This window comes from Numenius arquata, chromosome 9 (genome assembly GCF_964106895.1).
Source record: "Numenius arquata chromosome 9, bNumArq3.hap1.1, whole genome shotgun sequence".
NCBI lineage: Eukaryota > Metazoa > Chordata > Aves > Charadriiformes > Scolopacidae > Numenius > Numenius arquata.
In genome coordinates this window covers 4,103,204-4,130,938 of record NC_133584.1, presented here as the reverse complement: position 1 = coordinate 4,130,938, position 27,735 = coordinate 4,103,204, and the positions used below count along the sequence as shown (strand labels likewise).

At 39.9% G+C, this 27,735-nt stretch overlaps 1 protein-coding gene across 1 annotated transcript in view; it reads right to left on the bottom strand.

Annotated features, from left to right (window-relative positions):
- The window catches only part of SPATA16 (spermatogenesis associated 16), an 80,926-nt gene extending 53,573 nt beyond the window's left edge, over positions 1-27,353 (bottom strand). The window contains exons 1-3 of the mRNA XM_074153705.1: positions 26,727-27,353; positions 12,360-12,505; positions 573-662 (exon numbers count right to left, since the gene is read on the bottom strand). Coding sequence (XP_074009806.1) covers positions 573-662; positions 12,360-12,505; positions 26,727-27,353 — 863 coding nt within the window. The remainder of the gene's footprint in view (positions 1-572; positions 663-12,359; positions 12,506-26,726) is intronic.
- Positions 27,354-27,735: the final 382 nt, after the last annotated feature.

Sequence of the window (27,735 nt, the reverse complement as noted above, 5' to 3'; positions counted from 1 at the left end):
TGGCAGCGTTTCTGCAAGCACACAAGCAGAGCTTCCTCTTGCAGGCTTTCCTCCTGCCAGCAGTTCCCGTTCACACCAGCAATCTCATCAGCTGCACGCAGGCTAAATTTTGCAGCATACCACAGTGTACCATGAGATCTCGATTTTTTTTTTTTTTTTAATTCTTTTTTTCTTTTTTTTTTTTTTGCTTTCACCCACATCCGCTCAGAGCACGCTTGAGCTTCTGCCCAGGGTTATGGGGAAATCAGGGAGTGGAAGATGCTTGTGTGCATGTAGGTTTTGTGCCACTGCAGCGCTGGGACCTGCTCAGGGCTCACCCCTGTGCCCGAGAAGGAGTAAATGCTCCTACATGCATTAGTCTAACTGGAACGAGGGACATAATTGGGATTATTCACGTTACGCCAACTGGGAGGATTGGAGCTCTGCTGTCTGTGAGATCATATACACAAAGCCGATACAAAGCTCCCACTGATTTTTGGAAAAGCCAGGGTATAAGATGATATCCTTACTACTGAGAGCTGGAATGAAAGAGATGTAGAGGAGCCATGAGAAATCCAGGAGCAGTGGAGTACCTTGCAGCTTCGGAGTATCTCTCTAAGTACCTAAACACAGCAGCTTGGCGCAGGTGGTTCCGGAAATAAGCTGGGTTCAGAATAATGCTCCTTAAAAAGATAAGAGAGGTGGACAGGTTTAGATTTCTAATTCTTAAATCATTAAAAGCTACTAATAATCAAACCGTGACTAAGAGACATATTGTATATGCTTATTCTATACAACTCAACACTGTATGTCTCAGCTGAAATATGAACTGTCACTTTCTGTCTCTTGACAGCTGTGATATATGAACAAGCATTATTAAAATTTTTATTGAGGTTATATCATAAACGCAGTTTCATTAGGGTTTTGTGTATTGTTCTAGAAAAAAAGTTCCTGTGGTAATATTCTATATTGCCTTTCGCTTGTAGATAACAGGAGCAAAACCACTACAGTACAACTTCTTGTTAACCCCTAGCATGAGTGACAGTCGTCTGACCCATCTACCTGGAAAAGCTGTGCAACTGGACTGTATTTTAATGTTAACTTGGAAGTTTTTCAAATACTTTCTGTACAAGTGATAGGTTCTATGTGGGTGGACCTTGGCATGTTTCTTAGACCCTTAACTTTACACCTGGAATTACATCTGTTAACAAATTACAGGCTTTAAGGCAATATCAGAAAGAGATGGAAGGGTAAAAATAGCATAAGCTAAGGAGTTAGATTGGCAGGCAGGGTAGCCTTCTGATGTGAGCAGGAGGAGGGCAAGAGTGACAGCTCCTTCTACATCTAATTAGTTCCACTTGTGATATCTCCAACAAGTGACTGGCTTCTCTGGTCAGCACTTCTCCCAGTGTTTGGAGAAAAGGTACGTATAGTGTGTTCTAGGATACAAAGTCTAACTTTTATCATTACATATGTATTTTATAAAGTAATTAATGGTAGCTTACAACACCAGCAAATAGATTAACACTACATTCTATTACAAAGAAAACTTGCAAACTGGCTTTTGTTTCCTCATTGAAAGCTTAGAATATCATGTTAGCATTAAAAACTACTACTTTTGTGATTTCAGTTTATTAATAACCACAGAACTAATCCTCTTCATAACCAAATCATTTATTAATGTTTATTCATTGTCTTGAAAGTGACATAGATATATTTATGTAAACACATTCTGCTATAAATTCTCATTTATGGAAACACCCAGTGCATTTTAGAAGACTGCATTTTAGAAGACCTGTAACTCTATTCTGTGTGTATTCAGCACTCGTGGACTGTATGTCTGTGGCCTTCAGAAGGAGCTTTCAAAATAAGTTAAAATCTAAAAGTATCTCTGAGATGCTGTAGACTTGTCAATCAAATTAACTCTGCAGGCACTTTCTCCAAGGCATCCAGAAGAAGGCCTGAAGCTCTGAATGGTTACGTCGACATTTGCAAGTAATTAGATATATCAGGAGTGGATCAGTAGATCAGACAAGATAACGTTGAGGCTGCTACATCTATATCGTAGACAGTTGGGGCTTTTATTTCAGGCTAGAGAAAATCTGTTTCCCTAAGCAAAGTTCCCCCGTGTGTGTTGCTCAAAGCTGTCTTGAAGGTCAGCCGTTGGTTTGGATTCCTGTGCCTTCGTTAGGTGCTACTTGTATTTTGGACCCAGCTCATGTAGAATGTGCAGGTAGTTTTCTCTGAAATTAATCTAGTTTGTGAGTGCGAAAATTGGTCTGTGAATAATCTAGTGTGCAGAAGATAGAGAAAATTGGGTAAAGTGCATCAAAATCCTACTACTGCGCCGAACCAAAGCGCTGAGGTAGATGTAAGCAGTGACATTTCTGTTCTGGCACAGTAAAGCTTTATTCTGTATCCTATGGTGGTATAGGAGCTCGGAAGCATCTCGGAACTATGCTTTCCCTGTCCAACGTTTGAAAAAATGCTCAGAAACCTGTATTGAGAGAAAGCACTACCCTGCAGGAACTACATTTTTGGAAAGAGGTTGTGTGGGGGGAAAACCAGTGACAAACAATATCATATAACTTAAGGCATTACTGGAGGAAGTCAGACCTTAGTGACTGGGGACGCCTCTAAATATTGAATTCAATAAAATACAATGTATGAAACAGCACAGGAGGTTAAAAATTAGTTGCTCTTAATGAGGGGAATGAATCATTCTTATCAGTAATGAAAAGATAATGCCAACAGCAAACACTGCAATTCTCAGCCAAACAGGGTTCAGATCTGAAGCTTAGACAATACTGATGGTCACCAAAACTTTATTTAACCAAAACAAAATCATCAAAACATCAAATACTATCACTTTTTAATCATTTGACCAAAACAGTAATACCTTACACAGATGGCAACTGGTAATTCTGCAAGCTATTTTAAAGGAGATCATTGTTGCTGTAAATTGTAGTCAACAGTTGATAATAGTAATATTGATCTCTTTTCTCCACCCCCAAAAGTTATCGGTTCTACCGCAGCCAAGCAATAGCACTACGATGAGAAAAAATTAAAAAAACAATAATTCCCTGGTAGTTAACAACACATTTTCTGTAAGTCTTGGAGCAGGATGTGCTGTGATAGGCTTATAATAAATATAGAACTATGGCAGATTTTCATAGAATTAGATATCAGCTCTCCCTTTTCCATCTTGATTTTTTTTTTTTTTTTTACTAGTCTCAAAAAGATCAACTGCTTCTCTCAATCTATAAGTTCTGTACGGAAAAACATCATAGCATGCCCTAATAGCTTGAGCAAACATCAGAAAGCTACCTTTGACTCCTGGCAGTTCGGTTTGATGTTGCTGGGCTCTCTGTAGCCTATACACTAGAAGTAATTCTTGCTGCATTACTGCTCTGCCCTAATGTAGCCCTCTGCTGTACCGATGCAGTTCCAGTTTAGTAGCCTTTGTGCAGAGCAGGGCTAATTTAATGCCAGGTGTGCCCTAAAACTGTGCAGGGCTACCTCTTTGGCTTTTAAATTTGACTCTGATGTGTTTCAGGTGAAAAGGGAAAAAAAAAAAAAAACCAACCAAAAAAACAACCAACCCAACTGAATGAAAATAGGAAGCAAAGGAATTATACAAACAAAGGTTAAGAGGAAAACCCTAATTCCAGGAAGTTCTCCTTCAAATAGGAGCAGATGGGAGACCCATCTGGCCAGGCAGAAATGTGCCAGGCTGTGCATACTGAGAACAAGACCATGCTCCAAGATCCACCTCCAGCCATGAGCAGTCTCGATACTAGGCTGGTTAATCCAGTAATTAATTAGGAAGGATGTGTTTCAAGAGGGAGGCTTGAAAGAAGAAATGGGAAGGGAAGAAGGTGGTGGACACAGCGGCTGCAACACAGTCAGGACAATCTCCATGTGTGACGATTTGCGCCCTGAGCAGAAGCATCATCCCTTTGATCTTTTTACTCCTGTCTCTCTCAGGGGAGCTTCAGGTAGAAAAAGTTTTGACAGGAAACGTCTGAAAATGGGTAGCTTTTATTTTGCACAGAGAAAACTTCTAATCGGCAAAACTGCAAATAAAGTCACTACATCTGAAGATTAAAACTTGTATTCTTGCCAGGTTTTGCCCTCATCTGTCAAATGACTAGGCTAAAGTAAACTTGAAATAGATTTTCATTTATTTTTCATTTTCACTGTAATCCAAAGACTGCCCTGTTAAAAGCCTTTCGTAAATCATTTGGTCAGTTTTTCTCAACAAAACAGTCCTTAAGTAATGCCGTATATCAGCCTCTTTTTTGACATTTTCATTTTTTCATCTTGACATCTCCTCTTAAAGATAATACAGTGTTTGTCCTATTATCTTTTTTCCAAACTGTGAGGAGGGGGCAAGAAGGCATGGACTCTCTCCCCGTCACAGCAATGGGAGTACGCGAATCAAAGATGCTGTGGTTTTTCACTCCAAGTTTTTCTTTCAATCTTACTGCCTGGTGTTAAGAAAGCAGGTGTGGCAAGAAACTCGGATCGCTACATCAAACCTGGCTGCTTTTCCTCTAAGGTGCACATTTTCCACCTTTTCCTCTAAGGTGCACATTCTCGAACAAATTCCTTCCCGAACGTAACGGGGATTTAAACTCTAATCTGACTGACATGAAAAAGTGCCTCTGCTACGATCCACCACGTCGTTTGTGTTTGGCCTTTATAGGCCAAGAAAAAGCCAATGAGATGATTCTGTAGATGAAACAAGTGAAAAAAAATACACTGCACTGCTAAAGCAGGGAAAAAATGAGTTTACATTTTTTCTCGCTAGTACTGTGGAAAAAAGTTGCTCGTAGAGGTTCCTGCAGTATTTCTTTAATTAGAGTGGCAGAAGCTTTTTCTTTATCTTATTTGTCTGGGCTTTCCTGTGATACAGTGTGGTCTTCTGTACAAATGCATTTTAATAGTCAATTAGAATTGACTCTCAGAGAGGAACTGGGTGATCTATCTGGAGTAAAAATTCAGTGCCAAAGCAGTATGTGGAGGGAGATGAGGGCCAGCCTGCCTTGGTGTGGCCACGTGCTGCGCTGGCACGGCCACGTGTCCCTGGCATGGGGTGACTGTACCGATGTAGTCGCTGAGCTGTTCTTCACCAGAACGTTAAATACAGTGTCAGTGCAGTCAGAGTGTCAACCAGTATCCAGCAGAAGCGTGTATTCAGTTGCTGTAGACTAATACAATGCTTTTATCTTCAGTGAATACTGTCAATCAGTACAGCTGATGATCCAGCCCCAATATACTTACAGATGAACCTGACAAATCCTGTACAATTACACTGAACCTCAACTTTCTTCTTTTTTCCTTGTTTCATCTCTGTGGCAGGTAGCTTATTATCTGCAGTGTAGTACGAGTCTTGCATCTGTTTGAGTCTGCCATGCTCCGTTCTGTGATCCCAAGGGCTGGCTTAAGAGTTCAGCTCTACTAGAGGCAGTCAAATTCCTGACACTCAAATTTCTGAACCCTGTGGAAGCCAAGAATCAGCCTTATCATATTTTCCTGCAACTTGCACGTGTGGTTGTTACAATTTAAATGAAATCATATCTGAGGAACTCACGGTGGTACATTTTGCTTGCAGCTAACTTTGTATTCTAAACCACTTCTCCTCCTGGTGCTGTTGTAGGGAACTAAGAGGAATGTGCCTTGGATACAGAAAAGCTTATGGACTTCCTTGCTCTATGTGAGAGTTTACGAAAGCTGACATCCTGAAGAGGGGTGGAAAAACCCACAAACCCTCCCTGTAGCAACAAGCTGGTGGAAATATTTGGTAGGCTTGTGAAAGCAGGTATGCAGAAGCCCTCTCTCCCAGAGGGCAAGAGAGCAGTGCTTTCAGTGGGCCCTAATAATTAAAGGGAGACGGAGGGTGTCTGTGATGAGGAGAGCCACCTGAAGGTACATCTGAGGGAGGTAGGGTCTTTCTCCCAAGCTTGGGTTCAGTCTCTTGGTGGCTGGACAGGTTCAGACTCATCAGTCCATGGGAGTTTTCTTTCTATTGCCAGCAAATGCCTGCCTGTGACTGTGCCCACCCTGGTCTGCACTTGGGGACCTTCTTCCCCTGCAGAAGAGCTCTGGTCCCTGAAAGAAGGAGCACCCTTCCCTCCCTGCCCTGGCCACTCTTTTTAAAGAAGTGACATCAAAAATTAGATAACATTTGTGTTATAGAGGAAAAAAAGCTGGAGGACAAAGAGGCCATAAACACTTGATAGATGTACAAAAGCAGCTGTACTGATCACTGCAAAGCTGGCAGAGTCCAGAATGGGTCTCTGGTAATCTGATAAATCATTAGGAATCCTTTCTAATATAGTCAACATCCCTGAACAAAACAAAAAGCTGCGAACAAAGACAGAAAAGCTTCTACCAAACAGGTGGATCAAGGAAAAGGGCCAAATCCTCTTAGACTGAAGGAGGATGCCTGGCTTGTCTTTGTGCAGTTAGATGTTTTTTGTACAACCAATCAGAAATAGATGCAGTTATGGCATCTGCGGGCAAGGACCTTCAGTGCACAGAAGAAACCATCTCATGAAGTTTTCATATCTAAAGAGAAAGGAAGGGAGGAAGTGTGGGTTCCCAAAACAGGTTTCACACAACGCCTTTTCTCTGTCAGTAAAGTGAAATATAACTGCCGTGCTAAAAGGTTTTGCAGCAGCAATTTGCTTTGAATTGCAAGCATAAGATAAATGTGCTATACTGGTCTCAATTCCTCATCTGTGAAGGTGGTAAAAAGGAGAATGTTCTCCGGTCCAGAACAAAAAGATATTTAGAAAGATCTTGTTTCAAACCTCCCAAAACATCTTAACACAAGTGGAGATACTCTGCATTCCCTGTCTTGCTTGCATAATGTACTGCCCACTCACTTTCCAGAAAGTATCACTTTCTTGACCGCCAAACTTTCTGATGCCATTAGGACTGTTGTCACATATCCCAACTCTTATAAAACTATCCAATGTTGCTAGACTTTTTCTTCCATAAGGAACTGTATTTCTTCCAGGGTATTTTTTTTTTCCCTAAATATGCTTTTCCTTAATAGGATCCCACCACACGCCATGTAGATAAATGTTTTTGAAATATAGTATCATCAAAGTCAAGGGAGAATATAACCTTTGACCTCACTGGAGGAATTCTCAGCCCATACAATAGGAACTATGTCACTGATACATCAACCTGGAAACAACATACGATTCAGAGTTCAGAAACCAGAGAAACACTTCTAATTTAAAAAGTAATAAAAAGTTGAAGTACATAGAAATATTTGAAATGCTGCATGAGAAGGAATTATTTTTTAAGAGTACTTCTGGTTTATATTATCTTGAGCATCTCAATGGAGTAGCTTTGTATTAATAATATCTCATCTATTATGTATATTGCAATATGCCTAACACAATTGCTCAAGTAATTAGGTGCTTCTAATTCTCCTCTTTCTTTTTCTTCCCTTTACTGAGGAGGTGAAGTGATTAGGAGAGTAGTTTAGAGCAAAGTATACATTACACTACAGACTTCCCACAGATTAGCAGCATCAGCCATTATGTTTCTCATTTTTCTACTTCCGCCTAAAAAAAAGCCATGCTCTTTTTGAGCTCTTCTTCTATTCTGCCTCTATTTTAATGCCCACTGACTGCACTGTATCATAGCATCATTGCATTATTTATTTTTGATTATTTAATATTTCACTAGAATTCCATTCTCCAACTTACTTTAATATAGTTCTATTTAAAAGGTGCCAAATAAGGAACCCGGGGAATGAAGAAGTAGCTGAATATTGAATTTTTAGCCTGAAAGTTCTGAATTAATCTGGATTAAAGAGTACTGACTTATCATGTCTGTAATACACTGACCAAGTTTAGAGATGCCTTTTTTTTTCTGACAGATATTGTATAAAACTTCATCATTAATAATTATTTTAAACATTTTTTAAGTGTTTTAAAAGTCACTGGGGAAAAATGCAGAGGATTTAGAATTAAATCTGTGAGGTTTCAGCTGTTTTAGATTTTTTTTTTTTCCCACTGTGCCTCCATAAGAGATTTCCCCTGTTAAGTCATCACTAAAGCAATCGTGTACTGCTTAACAGAGGTGCTATTTTCTACTTCATGTGTCTCCCTATGAATTGTGCAAGAGGCATTAGAGAGCCCTGCCTTCCACCGAACACATAAAAAGGCATAGCAGAAAAAAGCTTTACAGATTTATTACGTTCTCTATGCATTGCCTTTCTGGGAGGGAGGGAGAGAACTGGCAGCGGGTCGTGCTGCGGCGCAAAGTCTGCAAGGACACAGGAAAATCTTTGCTAACCCCCAAAGGTTTTCAGTAGCTCCGTAAAGCAGTCCTCATTATCATGAACATATTATTCAGACATTACTTGGAGATAACGTTAAAGGAACATACCACAATGTCTGACTCTTCTTCCTGCCCTCAGACCTTATGTCCACAATTTCCAGATTGAGGGAAGGAGGGCAGGGAGAGAAGCCCAGGGATGCTCCCCAGGAGGCAGGTCGCAAACTTCTTTCCAGGTGGCACTTCCCGACGCATGTCCTGCCACCAGCCATGGGCTTCCTGTGGCCCAATGGCAATTCCATTGGGAAGAGGTGCAAATTTTCCCCTGCTGAAGAGCTAATTTCCAAAGGAGTTTTATGACAGCAGCAGCCCCACTGAACCTGGGCAGGGGATGATCAAAAGTAGGCAGAAAAGAAACAAAACGCTTTTTGTCACTTGCTGCGGGGTACGTGGTGCTAACCTCTTCCGTATTTTCTAGTGCTTGATCCATGTACAGGATCTCTATGAACAGCACCCTCTGTTTAGGCAACTGCATCAAGGCACGTGTCTGTCATTTTTCAAATCTTATGCGCCCCGAGGACCATAGTGGCTGAGAAAGTGTAAGCGCAGCAGCAAAAAAGCATATTTCCAATAGAAAAGCTCTGTGCTATTTTCCCACGTGCAAACAGCAAGTCACATGGTGTCAATGCCGATTTATTTTAGCTTGCTTGGAGGGGAAAAAAAAACCCAAAAACCACCAACAAAATAAAGGGGATGTAGTCTCATTGACTATCGGCTCATCAAAAGCCATGTGTATCATGTTTTGAAGGATCCTCCATCTTCAATTGTCATGGAGTTCAGCATTGCTCTCTCCAATTTCAAACAAAATTGAATCTTAACAGTTGCAGAGCTGCGTACGTGATGCACCATGGGTTGTTTTTCCACATGCGACCGCAGCTTTATGGATTTCTCTGTTGGGGCCGGCCCTCTGAAGAGCAGGCATAATTGAGGGACTGCTCTGCTGAACTGCTATGCCTGGCTTAAAGACTGTTTTTTTTGGGGGCAAAAACTCAACCACTGACATTATTAGGCTGAGCAACAGAAGGCCTAAGTACTAATCTGAGGTTTCTTAGTCAGTTCTTGACTCCTCAGACCTTCACTGTTTTGCCATCTGCTATAATTGAAAATTGCCTTCTGCAACCAAAGGGAAAATCTAATTTCCCAGCAAGCCATATGGGGTTATTAAGATCATTAAACCCTGGTATGCCATAATGCCTGGGCCAAAAGGACCACAGGGCATGTAAATATTGTGTGATTCATTTTATAGCTTCAGATTGCAAGTTAGGAATTATTTTGATGGCTATCTTATGATGAAAAGTGGTGGTCAAGTAGCTTACTGCAGATGTTGCTTGGTGAGGTCAATCCATGGCGTGTTTGTTCACAGCTGTGATGGATGAGAAGGGGTTTTAATAGTGTTTGATAGCGAAGGGTAAATCTTTTGTACCAGCCTGACAAATGATCAGAACCCAGCCCGTGTCCTCAATTGTGCCAGCCATACTAAAGGCAGCCTCACATTTTGATATTAAGAAACCAGAGTGTCCAACTTCCACTTTACAGGAGGACCCAGGTTTGGCTTCTCGCACAGGATCTAAAGCTGATGATATAAATTGTACTCCTTTTCCTTTCTTAAGAATGGGAAAGCTATTCCCCTACAGATGCCTGTTCTTGAACATTTTAAAACCGAGCTGCTGGAATTTTTCTTTGTTTTCTCTATTTCTCTAGTTGTGATGTTTCGTAAGATTTCTTCATAGCAAAACTCACTTCTATGTATTTGATACAACCGTGTGTGAGAATATTAAAGCTGATTTTTGGTTAATAAGGCTTCAGAAATGAATGCAGGAGCTGTGAAATTTACATGAAATTAAAGAAAGAATAGTTCAGTAAATGCAAATAAATGCAGAAATGAATATTTTAATTTGGATTCATGATTAATGCCAAAGGATTACCAGCAAACCATTACAATGTGGTGATGACATAAAAACTCAATGGGAATAAAAATTCTATATGCACTAGTTAACTGATGGCAGTAAGCTATTTTTAGTAGGAGAGCTCAGAGTAATTTATTTGTGTGGTTTTTTTTTTTTTTTTAAAAACATAGCTATTGATTCTATTTCAAGTTTTGTCTTGATGTTACTTATATCTTAAAATATTTTTAATACTTTTATACTATTGTATGTGTTCCTGTATTTTACAATGTGACAACTATGGTCAGCAGATCTATTCTCATTCTGCAAGTCATTAAAAGAATTATATTGAAAATAGGCGTTCCTGATTGCCACTTCTTGTGATATGTAACCAGAGTTAAGAAAAAATTGTTATAATTATATATAAGAAAGAAGAGTGAAGAATTTTTTTACCTACTTCAGTCTTCTAGTGATCTCAATCTGGCTGCATTTATTTTCTCTGTAGATCATGGCTTCTGTTTTTAAGACAATTGAAACCAAAGCATGTCTGAATAGGCTTTAGTTTCTGTAGCACTGGGGTCAATACATCTTACTATTTTGAAATCATGATAATTTAAAGCAGGTAAAGAAAATTCTTTCCTGTTCTAATCATATTTATACTGTCTAAAGAGCTTCCTCCTTATTTTAGCGTTCTTGGAAATCACAGTTAGAATAAGAGAGAGATCGTTATCAATTGTCCAAAAAGTTGGGAGACCAGTCAAACTTTATATACATTTTTTTTTTTTTTTTTCCCTAATGTGGTCTTTGAGAAGCCATGAAAAAATGTGGTTGGCTTTTAGTTTGCATGAGGAATGTGTGTTTTGGGTGGGCTTTTTTTGGTTGTTGTTGGGTTGTTTCTGTGGGGCTCCTTCTTGCTGTTGTTGGGTTTTTTAATGTGTTGGTGGTGTTTTCTGGTGAGGATTTTTTATTTTTAATGAATCTCTCACTCTTTCCTGTTTCTTATGCTCTGGCTCACCTAAGAAAATACTTCACCTGAAAGGAATACAGTTTATATGCCTGTTAGATATGCCCTGGGAGTGCACCCAATGTTCTCTAACCACTCATGGGCATCCGGGCCCCCAGATGGTACTTGGAGCTAGTCTGAAGGATGCACCCCCGCAATGTGGATAGGCTACAGGTAGACACAGCTCTACAGCCAAAAAGTGCTTGGGAAAGGGGTGGGGATGAGTGGGGACAGGAGATGAAGACCTTGTTATTAAGTTGGGATTCTCAGACTTCCTTTGACGTTGCGTGTGGCTAAATGAACCTGCTGCCATGATGGCATTGTGTTTCTGTACCAACACGCTATTCCTCCCCACTGTCTCCTGTGCATTAGGCCATAGGCATGTGCCTCCTCTTTTGTTGTAACTACTCTTTTGTGATTACATTAATTTGAGATGGTTGTATGAAAAAATCCTCACCCTGCACTAATTGCAGTGTCCATCCTAATACATCTCATATAAGGGGGGAAAAATGAACAGAGACCTCAATAATGAAGTGTTGCTGGTAGGACATTCATGCGCTTAACAGAAATTATCGTTATGCCTGAATGCTAATTAAAGACAGAACAAACCCAGCAAAATCCTAACTCATCTGAAACTAATGGGAATTTCATCTCTTCCATGTGCAAGTTTTGTTTCTGTCTTCTTTATGTGGTGCTGGTCTTTGATGTGGATCAAAAGTGAGCCTATGAAGGAATTATGTAATGAAAATAATTTGAAGTCATCCTTGATCTAATCTGGCTTGAAGAAGATCAAGAGCTCTTAATATCATTACCGTCACATAAGGTTGAGCCTGTTTATATTTGTCTAGCTTCAATCTTAAGGGTGCCCTGAACTATGTGCATGACTCACCTGCAATATCCTTGCCTACTGCGTTATCACAGCAGTAAAAAAAGCATGGCTATTGCGGGTTAATGTCTTGAATTTTGAGAATTAGTCTGATCTAACCATCAGTGCAAAGTGTAACTTGTGTTTTATTGATTCCTCTTTTCTCATTATTAGACTGATTCGTCCTACACAGGATTTATTCATAGTCTTTGCTTAATTTTTTATTCCAGTCTTAGCAGTGTATCTAATCAATATTTATTTTTACCTGTGTGAATGATTCAGAGCATCATCAGGCTTCTTCAGTTTTAAGTAGCAGGTTACAAGCTTTGTTTCAATAAAACTGGCAATACTGGAAATATCTTCTGGAGATGACTCAAAGGCACTGTCTATAGCAGCACCTTTACTGCAAAGCTGTGCAAGAAACAAAAGCATTATTTACTAATGTTATAATACACCTTTTGTTTGGTAGTAATGTTTTTTTGTAACTGATAAATGGAGAAAAGTGACTTCTAAGTAAAATATGCCCTGACTTTAACTAGAGTTAGCGCTACAAAAATCAGTACAAATACACATGAACATAATACAAAATGCAGTGTCATCTTCCCGGAATGGGTAGCCGGGAGAGTAGATAATCAGCTAAAACCTAAAAAAAACCTGTTAGGAAAGTATCTGTATTTTTTTTCCCCTTTTTCAAAAACAAAGGCTCAACTTCAGGCTCCTAAATTCCATGGCTACCTTGAAATTGAGGTTGAAGGAGGCATCTCACACGGTTATTTACTTGTTTCAGTAAGCCAGTGGTGAGCTCTGCCGTAGGCTCTGCTGCCTCTAACCCACGGGGAGGACAGCAGAGAGTGACACAAGGCAAGGAAACCAGAAACTCTCCCCCTCATCTAATGGGAGGACTTTTCCTTCAGGAAAACTGCTATAGAATCAACCATCTTTTCCATCTTCTTGAGCCATATAGAATTTAGCAGAGAGAAACATCATATTTTCTCTTTAAAAAGTTACTCTTTTCCTGATGGATAAATTGCCTGCTGTTCATCGCAGCCAGTGACTTTCTCATTAAATAATGTTCTATCTCATTATGTGCATAATTAGATAACCCACAACTCCTTAAATTTTCGGAGAGTCCTCAGCACTGGCAGAGCTACGATACTGGGCAGGACCACCTTTGGTCCTCAAATCTTCGTTTCATTAATCTACAGGCAACCTGATTTTTGTAATGCCAAAGAGTCGTAAAAATCAGCTTTTAGTTCTTAAGAAAATTCAACTGTAAGCGATTGGATACAATGGTAAACCAATAGATTAAGTCTAAGAGTCTTGTCTTTAAGGACAATAACCATATAGTGCTACTAATGAAAATGCAATTGAACGTCCTTTGCTTGGATAAACAATCCTAACAGGATTGTTTAGCGTGCAATGATTTCATCTGACTAAGTGACTTCACTGCGAATCAGCTTTAAAAGTAGATTTCTAATAAAGATTGACAAATTAATATTAATCTAGGCTGTGTGCTTAAACTCTTGGATCCCGCTGAGACCAGTGCTGAGGACGCTTATGGCGCTGAGATGCAACCGCAGCCTAATGTGGATGAATTCATCCTCTGCTTTAGATGGGGTAAAACCAAGGGGTTCTCACTTAAGTCTGCTTTTGCCAGTCACCAAAGCTTGAAAATGGGAGGAGGAGGATCTGGCTGGTTTCTCTAGCTCCTCATCACTAATGAGTTTAGCTATAATAATTAGTTTCCTGTGCCTACGTAGTTAAAATCCAGTGGATGATCTTTACGGGGTACAATGTTAACTCAGCAGTTTGAGATCTCTTTAGATTAGATCCGTCAAGGACAAAAAGCTATTCTATATATACATCTTTCTTCCTGTATGTGATCCTTAAAAGCAAGAAGGATTATAGACCTGTGTCCACACTTAGTACCTACAAAGCTAACCCTATCTTCGAGATTTTTGGGCATTGGTTAGATATCAGCTCAATGCTTTACAGGCAACAAGGGTCATTCAAGGAGGTGTCCCCCTAGATCAGGTGTGAGAAGTACTTTTTTTTTTTTCGTTCACATCCCTTCTCTGCTGAGCAAAGTTACACAGTATGTGTAATAACACCCATACATTTAAGATTTTCTATCATCTTGTTATCAGTAGAAGTTATAAATCAGAGAATTCATCAATTTTAACTTTGCTCATGGTACCATATATATCTGCTGAAGTGTCTCTATGGATAAGACACGCTATATGTAGCTAAAAGACCCAGAGAATTATGTTCACATCAGTGAACATAAAAGTATCATCAAGTTTTTCTGTAATAACACTTTTCAGCTGAATTGGCCATGCTGTGACCTCTGTTAAATTTATGGGGATGAGAAATTTGAGGCTACTCCCTGGACTTTCAAGTTTTTGAATGATTGTGAGAAGAAAAGAATCGTTTAGGCATCCCTTCAGTATAAAGTGCCACAATTCAGAGTTTCCTCGAGTCTTACTGCTGATACGAAGAGTTATGTTTAGACCTGCATAACCCCTCAGTTATCTTTGACAAAAACCAAGACATGAGACTCTGTAAACCATATCTGAACAGATAAGTATTCAGAAAATATGTTTAAGTACAGTGAAGATTAGGTTCTGCCAGGTCTTCTCTGAGATGCCTCAGAGTAAGAGTTCAAAGAAACGAATAATAACTCAATCTTTAATCTCACAGAATCAGAGTAATATTTTAAAGGGTTTTCCCTGTGTTTGGGACCATTTAGATTGTATACTTTTTATATCCCAAACTCTCCTGATTTTTTTGTGTAGCGTTTCTGCAGTGAACTAATGTGTTTGAGAGAGATCCCTCCACACTAGTCCCATACAAATAACAGCAACATGCACAAAAATAAGATTCAACCTAATTTTACAGAAATGGCTCCTTCTGTACTAAGCAGAAAGGTTATGAATATACAAAATAGCCCTGGCATCTGGTATTAGTGAGATGCACAATTTAATGTACTCATTGATGTGAGGGGCATTTTGGTAGCAATATAGACACCACTGTAAAGGTTTGGGTTGGGCGAATCATCTCAGCACAGCTGGACAAGCACATTATTGTTTTTCAAGCTCTGATGGAGAGGGTACCGTTTTTTTTTGTGTGTGGTTCTTCACCCTTTACTGCATTTTGCTGGCACTTCTGAAAGGAGGTTGTAGAGTGGTGGAGGTCAGTCTCTTCTCCCAAGTAACAGGCAATAGGACAAGAGGAAATGGCCGCAAGTAGCACCAGGGGAGGTTTAGGGTGGATATTAGGAAAAATTTCTTTGCCAAAAGGGTTGTCAAGCATTGGAACAGGCTGCCCAGGGAAGTGGTGGAATCACCATCCCTGAAGGTATTTAAAAGACGGGTAGACTAGTGTTGAGGGACGTGGTTTAGAGGTGGATTTGTCAGCGTTAGCTTGATGGTTGGACTCAATGGCCTGAAAGGCCCTTTCCAACCTAGGCAGTTCTATGATTCTGATAAAAGGACTTGGCTATGCAGCAGGAGAAAGGACTGTTTCCTTGCATTGTCCTGTCTGCCACTGGATATTGAGTCTGAGCCTTTTTGGGGGGTGAGGCAAAGAGTACCAGAAAGCACCTGAGAAAGCTCATTTGGGGAGGTTCCCAGGGGAGGAGTTAGGCAGGAAAGAGGCAGGGAGCTGGGATTTTGCAGCACAGATGGGGACAGGGAGAAGAGTTGTAGAAAGACTCACATCTGAGTTTCAAAGGGGAAGAGAAAAAGGAAAACTTCCTAGGGATCCAAAGGAGCCTCTGTAGCTACAGATTGTTGTAACTTTGGGAAACCCTGCTGGACTGAGAGCAAGGGAAGAAGAAAGGCTGTGCCATGCACAGGCATAATGAGCAGGGAGGAGATTTGTTTGCAATTTTCATGTTTCACCTAGAACTGAGTTTGCTTTATCTTGCTGTAGTCTGCAGTCCAATAGCACTACCTTTGAAGATCAAAAGGGCTGTTGGTGTTTTTGGAGTGCTTTAAGCAAAAGGTAAAAGCAGCTCCATCTCCCTCCTCTGGATACCTTAAGGTCTTGTCACCATTCAAATATAGATGTGGGCTTGCAAAGGCAGTTAGAATTTGTACCGTTGAGAGTTTCTTTTCCCAGAGTGATGTGACAGAGTTTTGTTTCCATCCTACACTGGCAAACTTGCTGTTACATCTTACCGAAGATGCATCTTACCATGAGCTTTTGGTTTGCAGACATCTGGCCAATGTCTTGGAGGCTTGAAGCAATCAACTTAAACATTTGAAGTTTTGCGGCCAATCTGGGGTTAAAAGCCTGAAATGTACCATTTTATGTCCTTTAGGAGCACTAGCAAATCTAACAGTATTTTGTATTTTCAAACTTAGTCTACCTGAGCGTACCCCTGTCAGCAGATTGGAATATTTGTCCTGAAATAATACGAATAAAATCCTGCCAAAATCCAAAATACCCTACTTCCGTAGGGGCTCTTGTTACACCTGCAGGCCATCGTGCAGGTTTTGTGTACGTGCCTCCTTTAGAAGACTGCTGAGTTATCCCATCCAAAGAGTAACCGAGTCTATAAATGAAATGTAAGGAATGAAAACGTTACCTGCAATTTTTGTGTCAGTGGTGAACGGATGCTGGTTTATGTTATGTTTTCACTGATAAAGGAGATTTCCCTTGCAACATGTAGGACCCTGTAAATACATTGCTGAAACCACAGTCGCATAAAAGCTTGTGATAAAGTACTTTGGCAGAGGTCACAGGACAAGTCTGTGACACTGTGAACTTAGCATAGATCTTGTTGTGGTATTAAGGCTTTAATTTTGGCAGTAGCAAGCAAGGAAATGTTATGAGTAAAGACCTCCCAAGCATTAGGTAATAAGAGAGAGAGAGAAAAACATCCCCCCAAACCCACCATGGCCTTGGTAAAAGACCAGTGGAAATGCTGATCGTTAAGGTATCTTCCTGGTTAGCACGTGTGTAATTTGGGAGAATAAAATTAGAGCTCTGATGATCGGTACGTTGGCACTTTGGAAGTGTTTGCACTGAAAACAAGGTGAAAGGTTCAGGTGTAAGAACCTGGCAATGGTAACAGTTTACTCATCACTACCATGGGTTTTGTGTATGTTAAATTCAGGATTATCGTTTGTCTTAAAGAAGCAGGTGCCCAGTAGATACCCATCTACGTGCGTGGATATAGATACATATCTGATAGCAAATTGAATTTGGGAAAACAAGTACATTTGGTCAATTGCTGTGTGACAATGATTTTCTTTTCCAAATTCCATGAGATCACTCATGCTTTGTTCTGGCAGACTGAAACGGTTAAGAGTTAGTTTGAATACAGCAATAACCTCCTAGCCTTGCTGAAGCTGATTGCTTTGCTTTTCCTTCTTTTTCTTCTTTTTTTTTTTTTTTTTTTTTTTTTGTTAGCAGAGGAATGTTTAATCATGCCTTTCCATTATAAAGATAAATTTGTGGTTTTCCCTGGAGTGATTTTTAGAGTGGCTAATCAGAGGGACAAACCTGAAAAGGCAAGAAATATTTAATTAGTGCCTTTTCTTCTGACTAGCCAACAGTCCTAACCAGATGCCTTCACTTCAGAGCCATCCAAGTAATCAGCCTGGTAACGTCACTGCGTTGCACATCAGGCACCTGGCAAGCCGAACACGAACTGCATCCCAGAAAATGTCTGCTAAGGAAGGCTACTTCTGAAAATAACTCTGGAAACTTGATAGCGAGCCTCACACAGGGCTGAAAACAGACTGCTTTTTGCATAGTGCACTGTAATCCAGTCCTTACGATTATTAGGCACTATCAAAAATACTGCAGGAAACCAGCATCACAAAGAGCAAGTTAATGGCGGTTTTGTCTCAGCGGAGAGAAAAAAACCAAAGTCAGTATGGAGAACAAAAGGGAAGGGATTTTTCTCTCAATGATATTATTTCATGCAGCATAACTTTCCAGCTTCTATTCAAAGTCACACTGACATCTTGGTATACAATTTCAGTCAGCAGAGCAGGAACTGTGTATATATAAGCCCCTTGTCTTTATTGTTAATGAGATTTGTGTAAATAACTTGCTAGAAAACATATTGAAAATATATAATTCACTACTAAATGTGAATGCAGATGTCAGGTAAGAAGAACTAAATTTACTAGGCTGCCTGCAATGTGCTGCGCAATGGATAATTCAAATAATATGTACGCATGATATTTTTGGCATATTAGCTGCCCTATGCAGAGTTAGCACTGGATTCTGTAATGGTAATGTGTATGCAGGGCATATTTGCTTTCTGGGGGATATTATTGGTTACACAGTGCTGGCTGAGAGCCAGATATACCTCAGATATGCCGAGTTATGAGAAATGATCCTTATTTCTATTTGGAAAACCACTGTCTGCAAGAAAATCATGGATCTGGTGAGCATTGACTTTACCAGTTGAATTTACCAGGCTGCTTGCCCTTGCAGTGGGGTCTGGTGGGGTGGGATTCAGTCTACTTTCCCCATATTTCTGTTCAGTTTATTTTAATCCCTATGTCTAGGCTTAAATTCCTTTTTCGACTACAACCAGCCTTTTTGCAGGAACCAGGTACATGGAAGGGATTTGGTGGCCAGCTCTGGCAGAACATTAGAGAAGTTCAAACCTAAATTTCATGCTCCCCAAAGGCTGGCAGATTTGCATTTCTGTCACTGGTTTGGCCTGTTTTGGAGACTATAGTTCTCCACAAAAATGAGATTTCAAGTCCCCACCAAATTCAGAGGATATAGAGTTTTAGTTTGTGCTCATTTCTAGATGGATGCTGCTTTATAAAAATAAACTTGACGTGAATCTTTCCCTCCCACAGAAGCTAACGATGTTCCCTGCAGCACTCCTAAGCCTCAGTCATTCCTGTTTATTGGCCCGACTTCAGATAAAGGCTTTACCTCCCCCCAGTGCAAACTTAGGGGTCTTTCTCATATGGTAAATTTGCTTCAGAAGCATTAAATCAGGAACAAAGGTTTTAGGAAAATATCATCTGTTTAACTTTAACTTAATCTGTGTGCTGTGCTATAAATCTGTGCCTCTCATTACCAATCCCTATTTTATGGAGTGTTCCCGTTATCAGTACCGCCAGGGTGAGAGGAGTAGTCACAGAAGCGAAACAAAAAAAAAAAAAAAAACCCACAGCAACCCCAAAGCTCTGTAATGAAACATATATTGTGGAATCAATATACTACAATAGTTTCTGAGGAGCTTTATATTCCGTAGAACATGCTGAAATCTCCTTTATAGATTGCCTTTGTAATACAAAATTTGTCAGTCCTGTGCTGTGAGTCCATCCAGGATCAAGCCAAACCGAGGATGGTGTAAATATTCCACATGAACACCAAACAATCAGACAAAAGTCTGAACTGATATCAGTACCTCCTCTTGATAGGATTGTAGTTCAACATGCCCACTGGACTTCGAAGCAGGAGCATCAGTCTGTTGATAGCGCTCACAGGAGGAGCTGGCCAAAAATGAGTGGTTTTTTTTGGAGGCAACTGTCAGCTGGTGTGATGTGACTATATTGTAGCAAGATTTTGAGAACTGTCATGATTGCTTGGAAAAAGCAATATAATTTCAGGCCAACTAATTTAATCCCTTTGATGCCAAGAGATTTGCTACTGCTAAGTCCAAACACAGAGATATCTCTCTAGCGCTTTTATTAAGGCAAACTATGTGAAATGTTCACTCCATTTTGATAGACAGGATTATTAGGGAAAAGCAATAATTTGCTGAAGCCTTATTTTCCTGCTGTTTCTGGGTATGACGTTAAAGTTATTTAGCTGCAAGGCCAGCTATCCCCTCTCTCTCCACCTCAGGATGGTGTGGATTTGGAAAACTCCACCAAGAATCCTCTCGACAGTATTGTCAGCATTAGAAACACTGAACACATCTATGCCTCAGGAATAAACAGAAATAAAGCTCTTCCCTAAAGTAACCTAAGCAGAATTCATTCCCCACTACTTTTTATTGTTTGGTTCACCTCTGTAAAGCTTTTCAGCATTTATATTCATTTTACACTGTCAAAAGCTGAACAGGAGTAAGATAACAAATGGTTCTGGTAGCAGCTGTCACCACCTACTGTCTGTGTATGCCTGTGTGAATCTCTAAATGGAAATAAAGTACTTTAATAACACATTTTCTCTAAACTGTCCTCATGGATAAAGTTACTCTCAAATCAGTCCATGAACACTTTCCAATTCGGTGCCCACTTCAGCCTGCATCTCTCTCTCTCCTCTGCAGAGCCGAGGTAGGTATGCAGCACTATGATTTAAAGACATTTCAGATAGAAAAATACTTTAACAGCACACCTTCTGTGACTGCCGCTTGCCTGCATTACCTGCTTTTGGTGTTTGAACCCTCTCCTCGCTTGCCTAATTTTCTTGCTATAAATTAAGCTGATTGTCCACTGCATTTTTGGGCTGCCTTGGCTCTAGTCAGGAAGGGGCCAGAGCCACAAATTAAATACAAATTGCTCTGCCCTCCCTGTTCCTGTATGATACTTCCAGGAGCAGATGGCAGCTGGGAGGATAAATACCTCCAATTTCTTAGAGGCATGAACATAAAAGAAACTCTGCTTCGAGATGGGCTCTAAGGCCCTGCTTTACATTGAGATGGCCGAGGTAGCATCGCACCCTTGGGTTTATCTGTTGTTGGGTATCACAACGCCTACAATACATATGGGGAGCTGGAGGGTTTGGGCACCTAAAGCTTTTGAGATACCCTTTATGGATCTAGCCAGCAGTGACCTGCCCTGAGCCATGCCAGATGTTGACTGTTGAACAGAAGCCTGACACCATATCTTTCAAGATGGTCTAGTGCCTCCTCCAAGCTTATCCCAAGTCCTCTTTTTTTTTTTTCCCTTTTTTTTTTTTTTTTTTTTTTAAAAAATTGTGTTACCTAGGGAGGAATCTACTACATGGACCTCATCTCCGTTTCCCGGTGGTTGTAAAACATGTGGTTTGTGTGTGTATAGGTCAAGGAGGCTTTTGATTGTAAGTGACAAGTGGTGGGTGATAACTATTTTTAATCAAATATAGTGCTTAACATTTACAAAGTATGGAGAAAATATTTGGTGCTTTTGAGCACCTGTCACCTCCAGGTAAATAATTTAATAGCATGCGAGGAAGCCAATTAGACTTAATTAGAAATTGACTGATCTGCTTTGGCACCAAAACGATTGGAAAATATGACCTGTCCTTTCTGGAATAGGGATTTTTCTCTTGTACACACACATGAGTGAGGAAATATATTGTTTTATGGTCAATATGTAGTATTCCTTTGAGGAAAAAAAAGTACTTTATAAGCCAGATATGTAACAGCAGTTCAGGCAAGAAGAACAGGGGCACGAATCCTTACAGACAAATAGCTGTGCAGTTCCTCAGCTTTATTTCATGGTGATGGGCATGTTGGAAACGTCTAGAAGATTAATAGATTCAAATTCAGTGATCAAAAAATGGGAGCATGTCCAAATGGATCATTATAACAGATTCCCACCCTATCCCACAAGCCAGATTTGAACCATCTGTAAGCTTCCCATTCCTGGTCTAAAATTTTCTGCAGCCGTAAAAGACAATAAGTATCAGTAGAAAAAAAAAAAAAAATCCATTTCTTGGCTTTGCAGCCTAAAAATATAGTGATGGGACTACAGGGAGAGAAAAACTGCTGATTATAAGGGCTGGTTGTTTTTTGTGTGTGTGGTTTTTTTTTTTTTTTTTTTTTTTTTTTTAAGCAAGTGAAGTGAGTAGGCTGTATTTAGGAAACTACTTTGTTATTAGAGGCTAAAAGAATATTTCTAGAGAGTAAAGTCAGCATCTCACACTCGGGCTTTGGAGGATCAGTGACTCTGCCGTATCTGATGTTCTCTGTTCAAGTCCTAGTCTACTCCCAAGAAGTTTCTAGAGGACCTCTGCTGATGATAAAGGTAGATAACACTAGAAAGATGGTGCTAAAAATAAATATCTAGCTTTTCATGTGTTTTCCCTTGAGGACTTTCATGGTGTTAAACTGTATGTAGCTCTTGCACAGCTCTTCTTGGTCAGAGGGGGTAGGGAAAACTCTGTAAAGTCCCACTTTCTACCCCTTGCATTCCAGTGGGTGACCAGGAATTTGAGTCTCTGTGCTCTAAGCAAGCTGCCTGTGCTTTTCTAATGTGCCCCACCAGTGGATAGACTACTTAAGATGAATCTCTTTTCACATTGTATTTATATAGGAAATACCCATTTTTTTTGCTTCTCGTGTTAAGAAGTTGATGGAAGTCTTGGTTGAACCATGCTGCCTAACTCTACACTGGTACCCAGCTATATCCACGAGGCACAGTTGCTTTCAAAATATTTGGTTTTTGCAGATATTGTTGCCTGGAAGAGGGAGCGTGGTCTCGACAAAACCTTCCCTGCAAACAGTGAATCACAAGGCAATGAGCCACAGGAAAGGTTAATCTAAAAACTCAAGGTGCGCAAAAAAGATGGCACTAATGTTTATCTCCCTGCCATAGGAACGGTGCCCGTAATAGCCATCTGTGGAAAATGGAGATATTCCAGCTTGTGGAAGGCACCACAACAGCGCTCTGGTGAATTAATCACACGCTGTTTGAGGCCCTCACCTCACACGTGGGATGCATTTCGTGTCTCTGAGATATTCTACGCCGAAAGCTGTGTGCTGAGATACCGTGGACTTCTTTCTGTGCACAGCAGTCATGAACCTTTCTCATTTATTTTTCAGTCATAGGGGAGGATTATTTTCAGAACAACAGGGTCTGAAATTTAAATTTGTGTGGGTTTCAAACAGGCTGATGTTTCTGAAGCCTTTTATGCTCTCTGATATTAGGAGATTAGTTTGAGACAAGATCTTTTGATCCTCATAAAGGTATAATATTATTTTGTAGCTAAGCTGTTAATAATTGGCTAGAGATTTTATAGATACATGTGTATGGTTTCCACTGAGGTTTTAAGCTAAGGAGTAATTTCTCATACCCTTCATATCCCAGTCCAGATGTTCAAGTCCTATTTTGCTACATTCTAGCAGATGGATGCCAAAAATTTCAGGAAATTTACAGTGTTTCTCAATGCAGTGTGTATAATATAGTGTATATCATATTATTGAGCTAGAAGGTAGAACAGTGAAGGCTATTGCCCCAATTTCTTCAGCTATTTTCCTCACTAGCAAGAGAAAGTACTTAATTCTTAAGCTCTAATGGTGAGAGTTCTCCAAGGGAGCATTATTTTTTCCTCTCCCAGGCCAACTGTAATGCAGCTGACTAACATTAAGTCCCTCCTGATTAATTTAATGGTAGCTAAATAGTGCAGAAATAGTGAGAAGCCACCAATTCTTCTCTTGATAACACTGCCTTCCTGATGTCTGTGGTAATCAGCAGCATGCTGTCCAACTTATAGAAGTCTTTAAATTAAACAAGCATTTGGTTTTCCTTTCTGACTAATAATTTTCCTTTTTTAAAATCCCAAATCCAGTGCTAGACATTCAGACCTGCCTATTATTTGCATATCTGAAAAGCAACTTGACCTAAAGAATGATAACACCACATGAATATACAGATGGATCTAGAAAAGACATTTTGGCTTAGAGAAGAGCCAAGAAATAATTCATATTTGCAATGTCAGGTAGCAATAACTTTAGTGGTAGTATTGAAATTTAACGCTATGCACAGGGTTTTCTGAATCAGAATCTTTAACTCAAAATGTTGTAATGGCACACTAAAACCTTAATTTCCTTAAATCTGAAAAATGTCTGTAAACATTTTGTACCAGAAACTGTAACTGTGAATTTTCTGACTTTTGAGCTTGTTACAAGTCACGCATCTCTTTGCCCACGGGAAATGCAGAGGAATTTTTGTTTATTTCTTCAAAAAGCAATGGGCAGAACAACCATGGTTCCAATCTCAGCAGTTTGAGTTTTCTGGGTTTCCCTGAATCATCTCCAGTTTGTCTATATATGAACAAATAGACAAATTGGAGACAATGCAGAGAAAAGCAACAAAAATGATACAGGGGTTTAGGAAACCTGACCTGAAAGGAAATACAAAGATGATTGAATTTATTTAATTTAGAGAAAACTGAAAAGAGTTATGCTAAGAGGTTGCTTGTACAGAGACAATAGGGTGGGTAATTGCTCTTCATATCAAATAAAGACACAAAAAACATTATAGGCTATTTTGCACCATGGAAGATTGGGAAAGGCTTTCTATCAGCTTGCTGATATAGATGAGAAGTCTGTTTCACTGGAGATTTTTAGAAACAGTACAGAGGTGTCTTTCAGGGATATTCTGGTTTTTGCTTTTGAGGAGAGCTGTTTTAAGAGACTACTGAGAAACCCCAGCCCTACAATTCTGTGGTTTCCCGATCAGTCCGTCCACAATTCCAGGAAAGAACTCTTTAATCTCTGCTTATTCTTTCACCAGGATGTCTATTAGCGAACCCTTCCATTGCCTCTTAGGAGGAGACAAGTACTCCTTTCCTCTGAAGTGACAAGTGTTTTTGTCCCCATCACAGCTCATTTCTGAATGTAGGGAAAAAAAAAAAAAAGCCTAAAAAAGGATGGCACTTCTAAATTTTACTTACTTGCTGCTATAATATTTATTGTTTTAAAATAAAATGCCTTCAGCATTGTAGAAAAAAAGTAGAAAGAGGATATTTTCTTGTCAACTGCAAACCTCTAATGTTTTACAAATGTTTTTGAATTAAGTTTGGCAGTAGAGTATTGGAACAAGTCTAGTTGGATGGTTTTTCAGGATGTCAAGCGTATAGCTGAAGTGATTGGGGTCAGAGTGGAGATAAGACATTAGGGAGAGTCCAGCCTGCAAGTCTTCTATTCTAATCACCAGCCATATTCCTGTAAAGTGGCAAGTGTTTCTCTTTTTTAGTTATTTTATTTGCAACACAGACACTGGCCTTTAAAATCCTCGCAGCTACGAAGAGTGGTTTTTTGCATCATGTATCATGGAAAAAGACAAGCCCTCATCTGCACAGTAAATGTTAGCAGCTGGGTTAATTGTGAGGATATAGGGCATCTTTTAAGGTTTGTAAGACAGCTATGCTCTTGGAGATACTGCTTTATCTGTTACTGTAGCCCTAATGCTACCTCTTTGAAAGCAGCTACTATTTAACAGGTTTAACATTACTAAAAATTGAGATGCTGATGCCATTATTAAATTTCATTCTGCACACAAGCAAACAGTTTATCATAGTCTGTTCCCAGCAATTGTAATCCAATTTTTGTTATCTCACATTGTTTAAAAAAAGAGAGAGAGAGAGAAAGATACTGTACATCAATCTGATAAAAATGTTTAAATAACTGGTGCTTTTTTGTGATTATGCCAGTTTTATAGCAGCATTATGGAAACACGACAGGGTAACTAAAATCTGATTACGTTTAAGTCCTTGCCCATTATGTGATTATTATGAACCATGACTTCTACTGGCACATTATGAATTACATGGTCATAATACAAGGGATTTCCAATGTAATTAACTGAGATTAGCAGCACTAGAGAAATCTGGGAATAATGATACAACTTTGAACAATCAGTTTTACTGTAAATGCTGCTAGCTCTGGCTTCCAGGAACCAGGAGGCTGGTGGATGTAACCGTGACCTACCTGCTGGAGTTCCCTACACCTCTCTCTTCCCTCCCCCTGTGGAATTAATTGCAACCTTGCCAGAGTGTTAGGAACTCCCTCTTTTACTCTTTTCTTCTCTCATTATACTGGTAAAACTCAAGGCTGGCTAAGATTTTCAAAAACATCAAAGGTCCTTTTGGGGGGGGCTCAGGCTGAAACTGGAAAGGGCTCTGCTTTTGAAAACGTAGAAATATTACTGAAGAACAGATCTGTTGAAGACAGCTCAATTTGGAGCACTTAAAGGCAGAAAGTCATGAAAAATCACAGATTAGTTTCAAAGAGCATAGCCAAGGTCATGTTATTTCTTTAGTATCTCAGGCAGGCAAGAAGTCTTTCTTTCCACGATAAACCCAGCTCTTGGCTGCTGAAGAGAAAGCTGACTGTGTCCAGAGGGGGTTGCTCACTTCTGGACCTGTCCTTTCTCATGCAGGAAAAAAAAAAAAAAAAGATTTCTACACAAATCCAGTGGTCATCTTCTAGCTTTAGAGAAAAAAAGTGAAACAGAGTGCATGATGCAAATGCTGTAGGGGGGAAAAAAGAGGCTACAACAGACCTGGTGTTTAACAAAAGGGTTAAACATTTCACCCCGTAGTGCATGGACACCTGGGGTAGGTGGGAACTCCCCTGACTATTGAGATATCCTTTGCCCCTGATAGAGCTGGGATTAAAAAGAACATTTATATTTTTTTTTTTTTCACTCTATGGAATTTAAATTTGCTCTACTTATAAATACGGTTGAAGACTTAGAGAAAAATACAAAATCACCTGAGATTTTTTGGTTTAGTCCAGTGCCTCCCTCCTTCTGGGATTTATTTATAGCTCTTAATTTTCAGATTTCATGTGAAATTGCATCTCAGGATTTTTATTAAACCACACACATCCCAGGTTTGTGCTCTTTGCTCTCTTTTGCTATTATTGCACCCAGCCAGTACCATGGCAGCCTTTCATTTACTTTGCTGTGGTGATCGTACGTCTTTAACCCCGTACCTCCAGTGCTGCTGAGAACTGCTCTGCTGCTGCCGCGTAGTTCTTCTGCCCGTAGCACGTGCTGCCCTCCCGCAGGGTCCTCTGAAGCTGTTTGTCAACCTGGGGCAAAGCGCTGCCATCGCCTGCGCTCAGAGCATCGGCTTTTTTAGACCGACGAGGCGCTGATTGTGTCCTCGTAGACACCACAGGCCCGACAAACTCAAAGGAAATGTCCTCCTCGTCCATGTAGACCAACTCCGTTTCTATGTCCATGAGGCTTTTCAGGGGAATATGAGACAGAGGTGTTGGGATTAGCGGATTGTCAGTCTCTGACGTTGTTTCTCCTTTTTCCACAGCTGGTTCTTCATTGTTTTCTGATTTCCGCTTACGGCTTTTTCTGTCTATGTCATTACTTTGTTTTCCCTTTTTATCTCCCTTTTTCTCTGTCATTTTTATTCTCTCTCTTTTATTTTTTGCTGCTCCATCCCCAAGGTGTTTTTTGACCTCTTGCCTTGTTTTGGGAATATCATTCAATTTGTTTGCTGCTACCTTTGACTTCTTACTACTACGCCTTTGCTGAGAGGTTTCATTCTTGCCATCCGTGCTTGTGAGATTTTTTTGGAAGTTCACATTGCTTCCTGATGCCATGACTTGAGCAAAGAAAGAGTCCTAGGAGAAAATAAACAGTTAAGAATACCCAAATGTTGCAAAACCAAAAAAAGCATGCAAATTCTTTCTCCACCAGGTGTATTGTAGACACCTTTATGAGAGAAAACTCTTCAATAGTTAGTACGTAGAATATCAGACTCGCTGTGATTATTTTATCTTTCCTGTGTAATAGTTTAAGGCATCTTAAATATCCATTTTCAAGAGCTATCAAAAATATTTGTTCATGTAAAGTAATACCAGTGTATCGGTTTGTTGTATCTGCAACAAGAAGGGAAAATCTGGCTCTTAATCAAAAGAAAAACAACCAAACCCCTGTGACCGATTGACTCGCATTGTATGTATTTACGGGGTGCAAAAAATC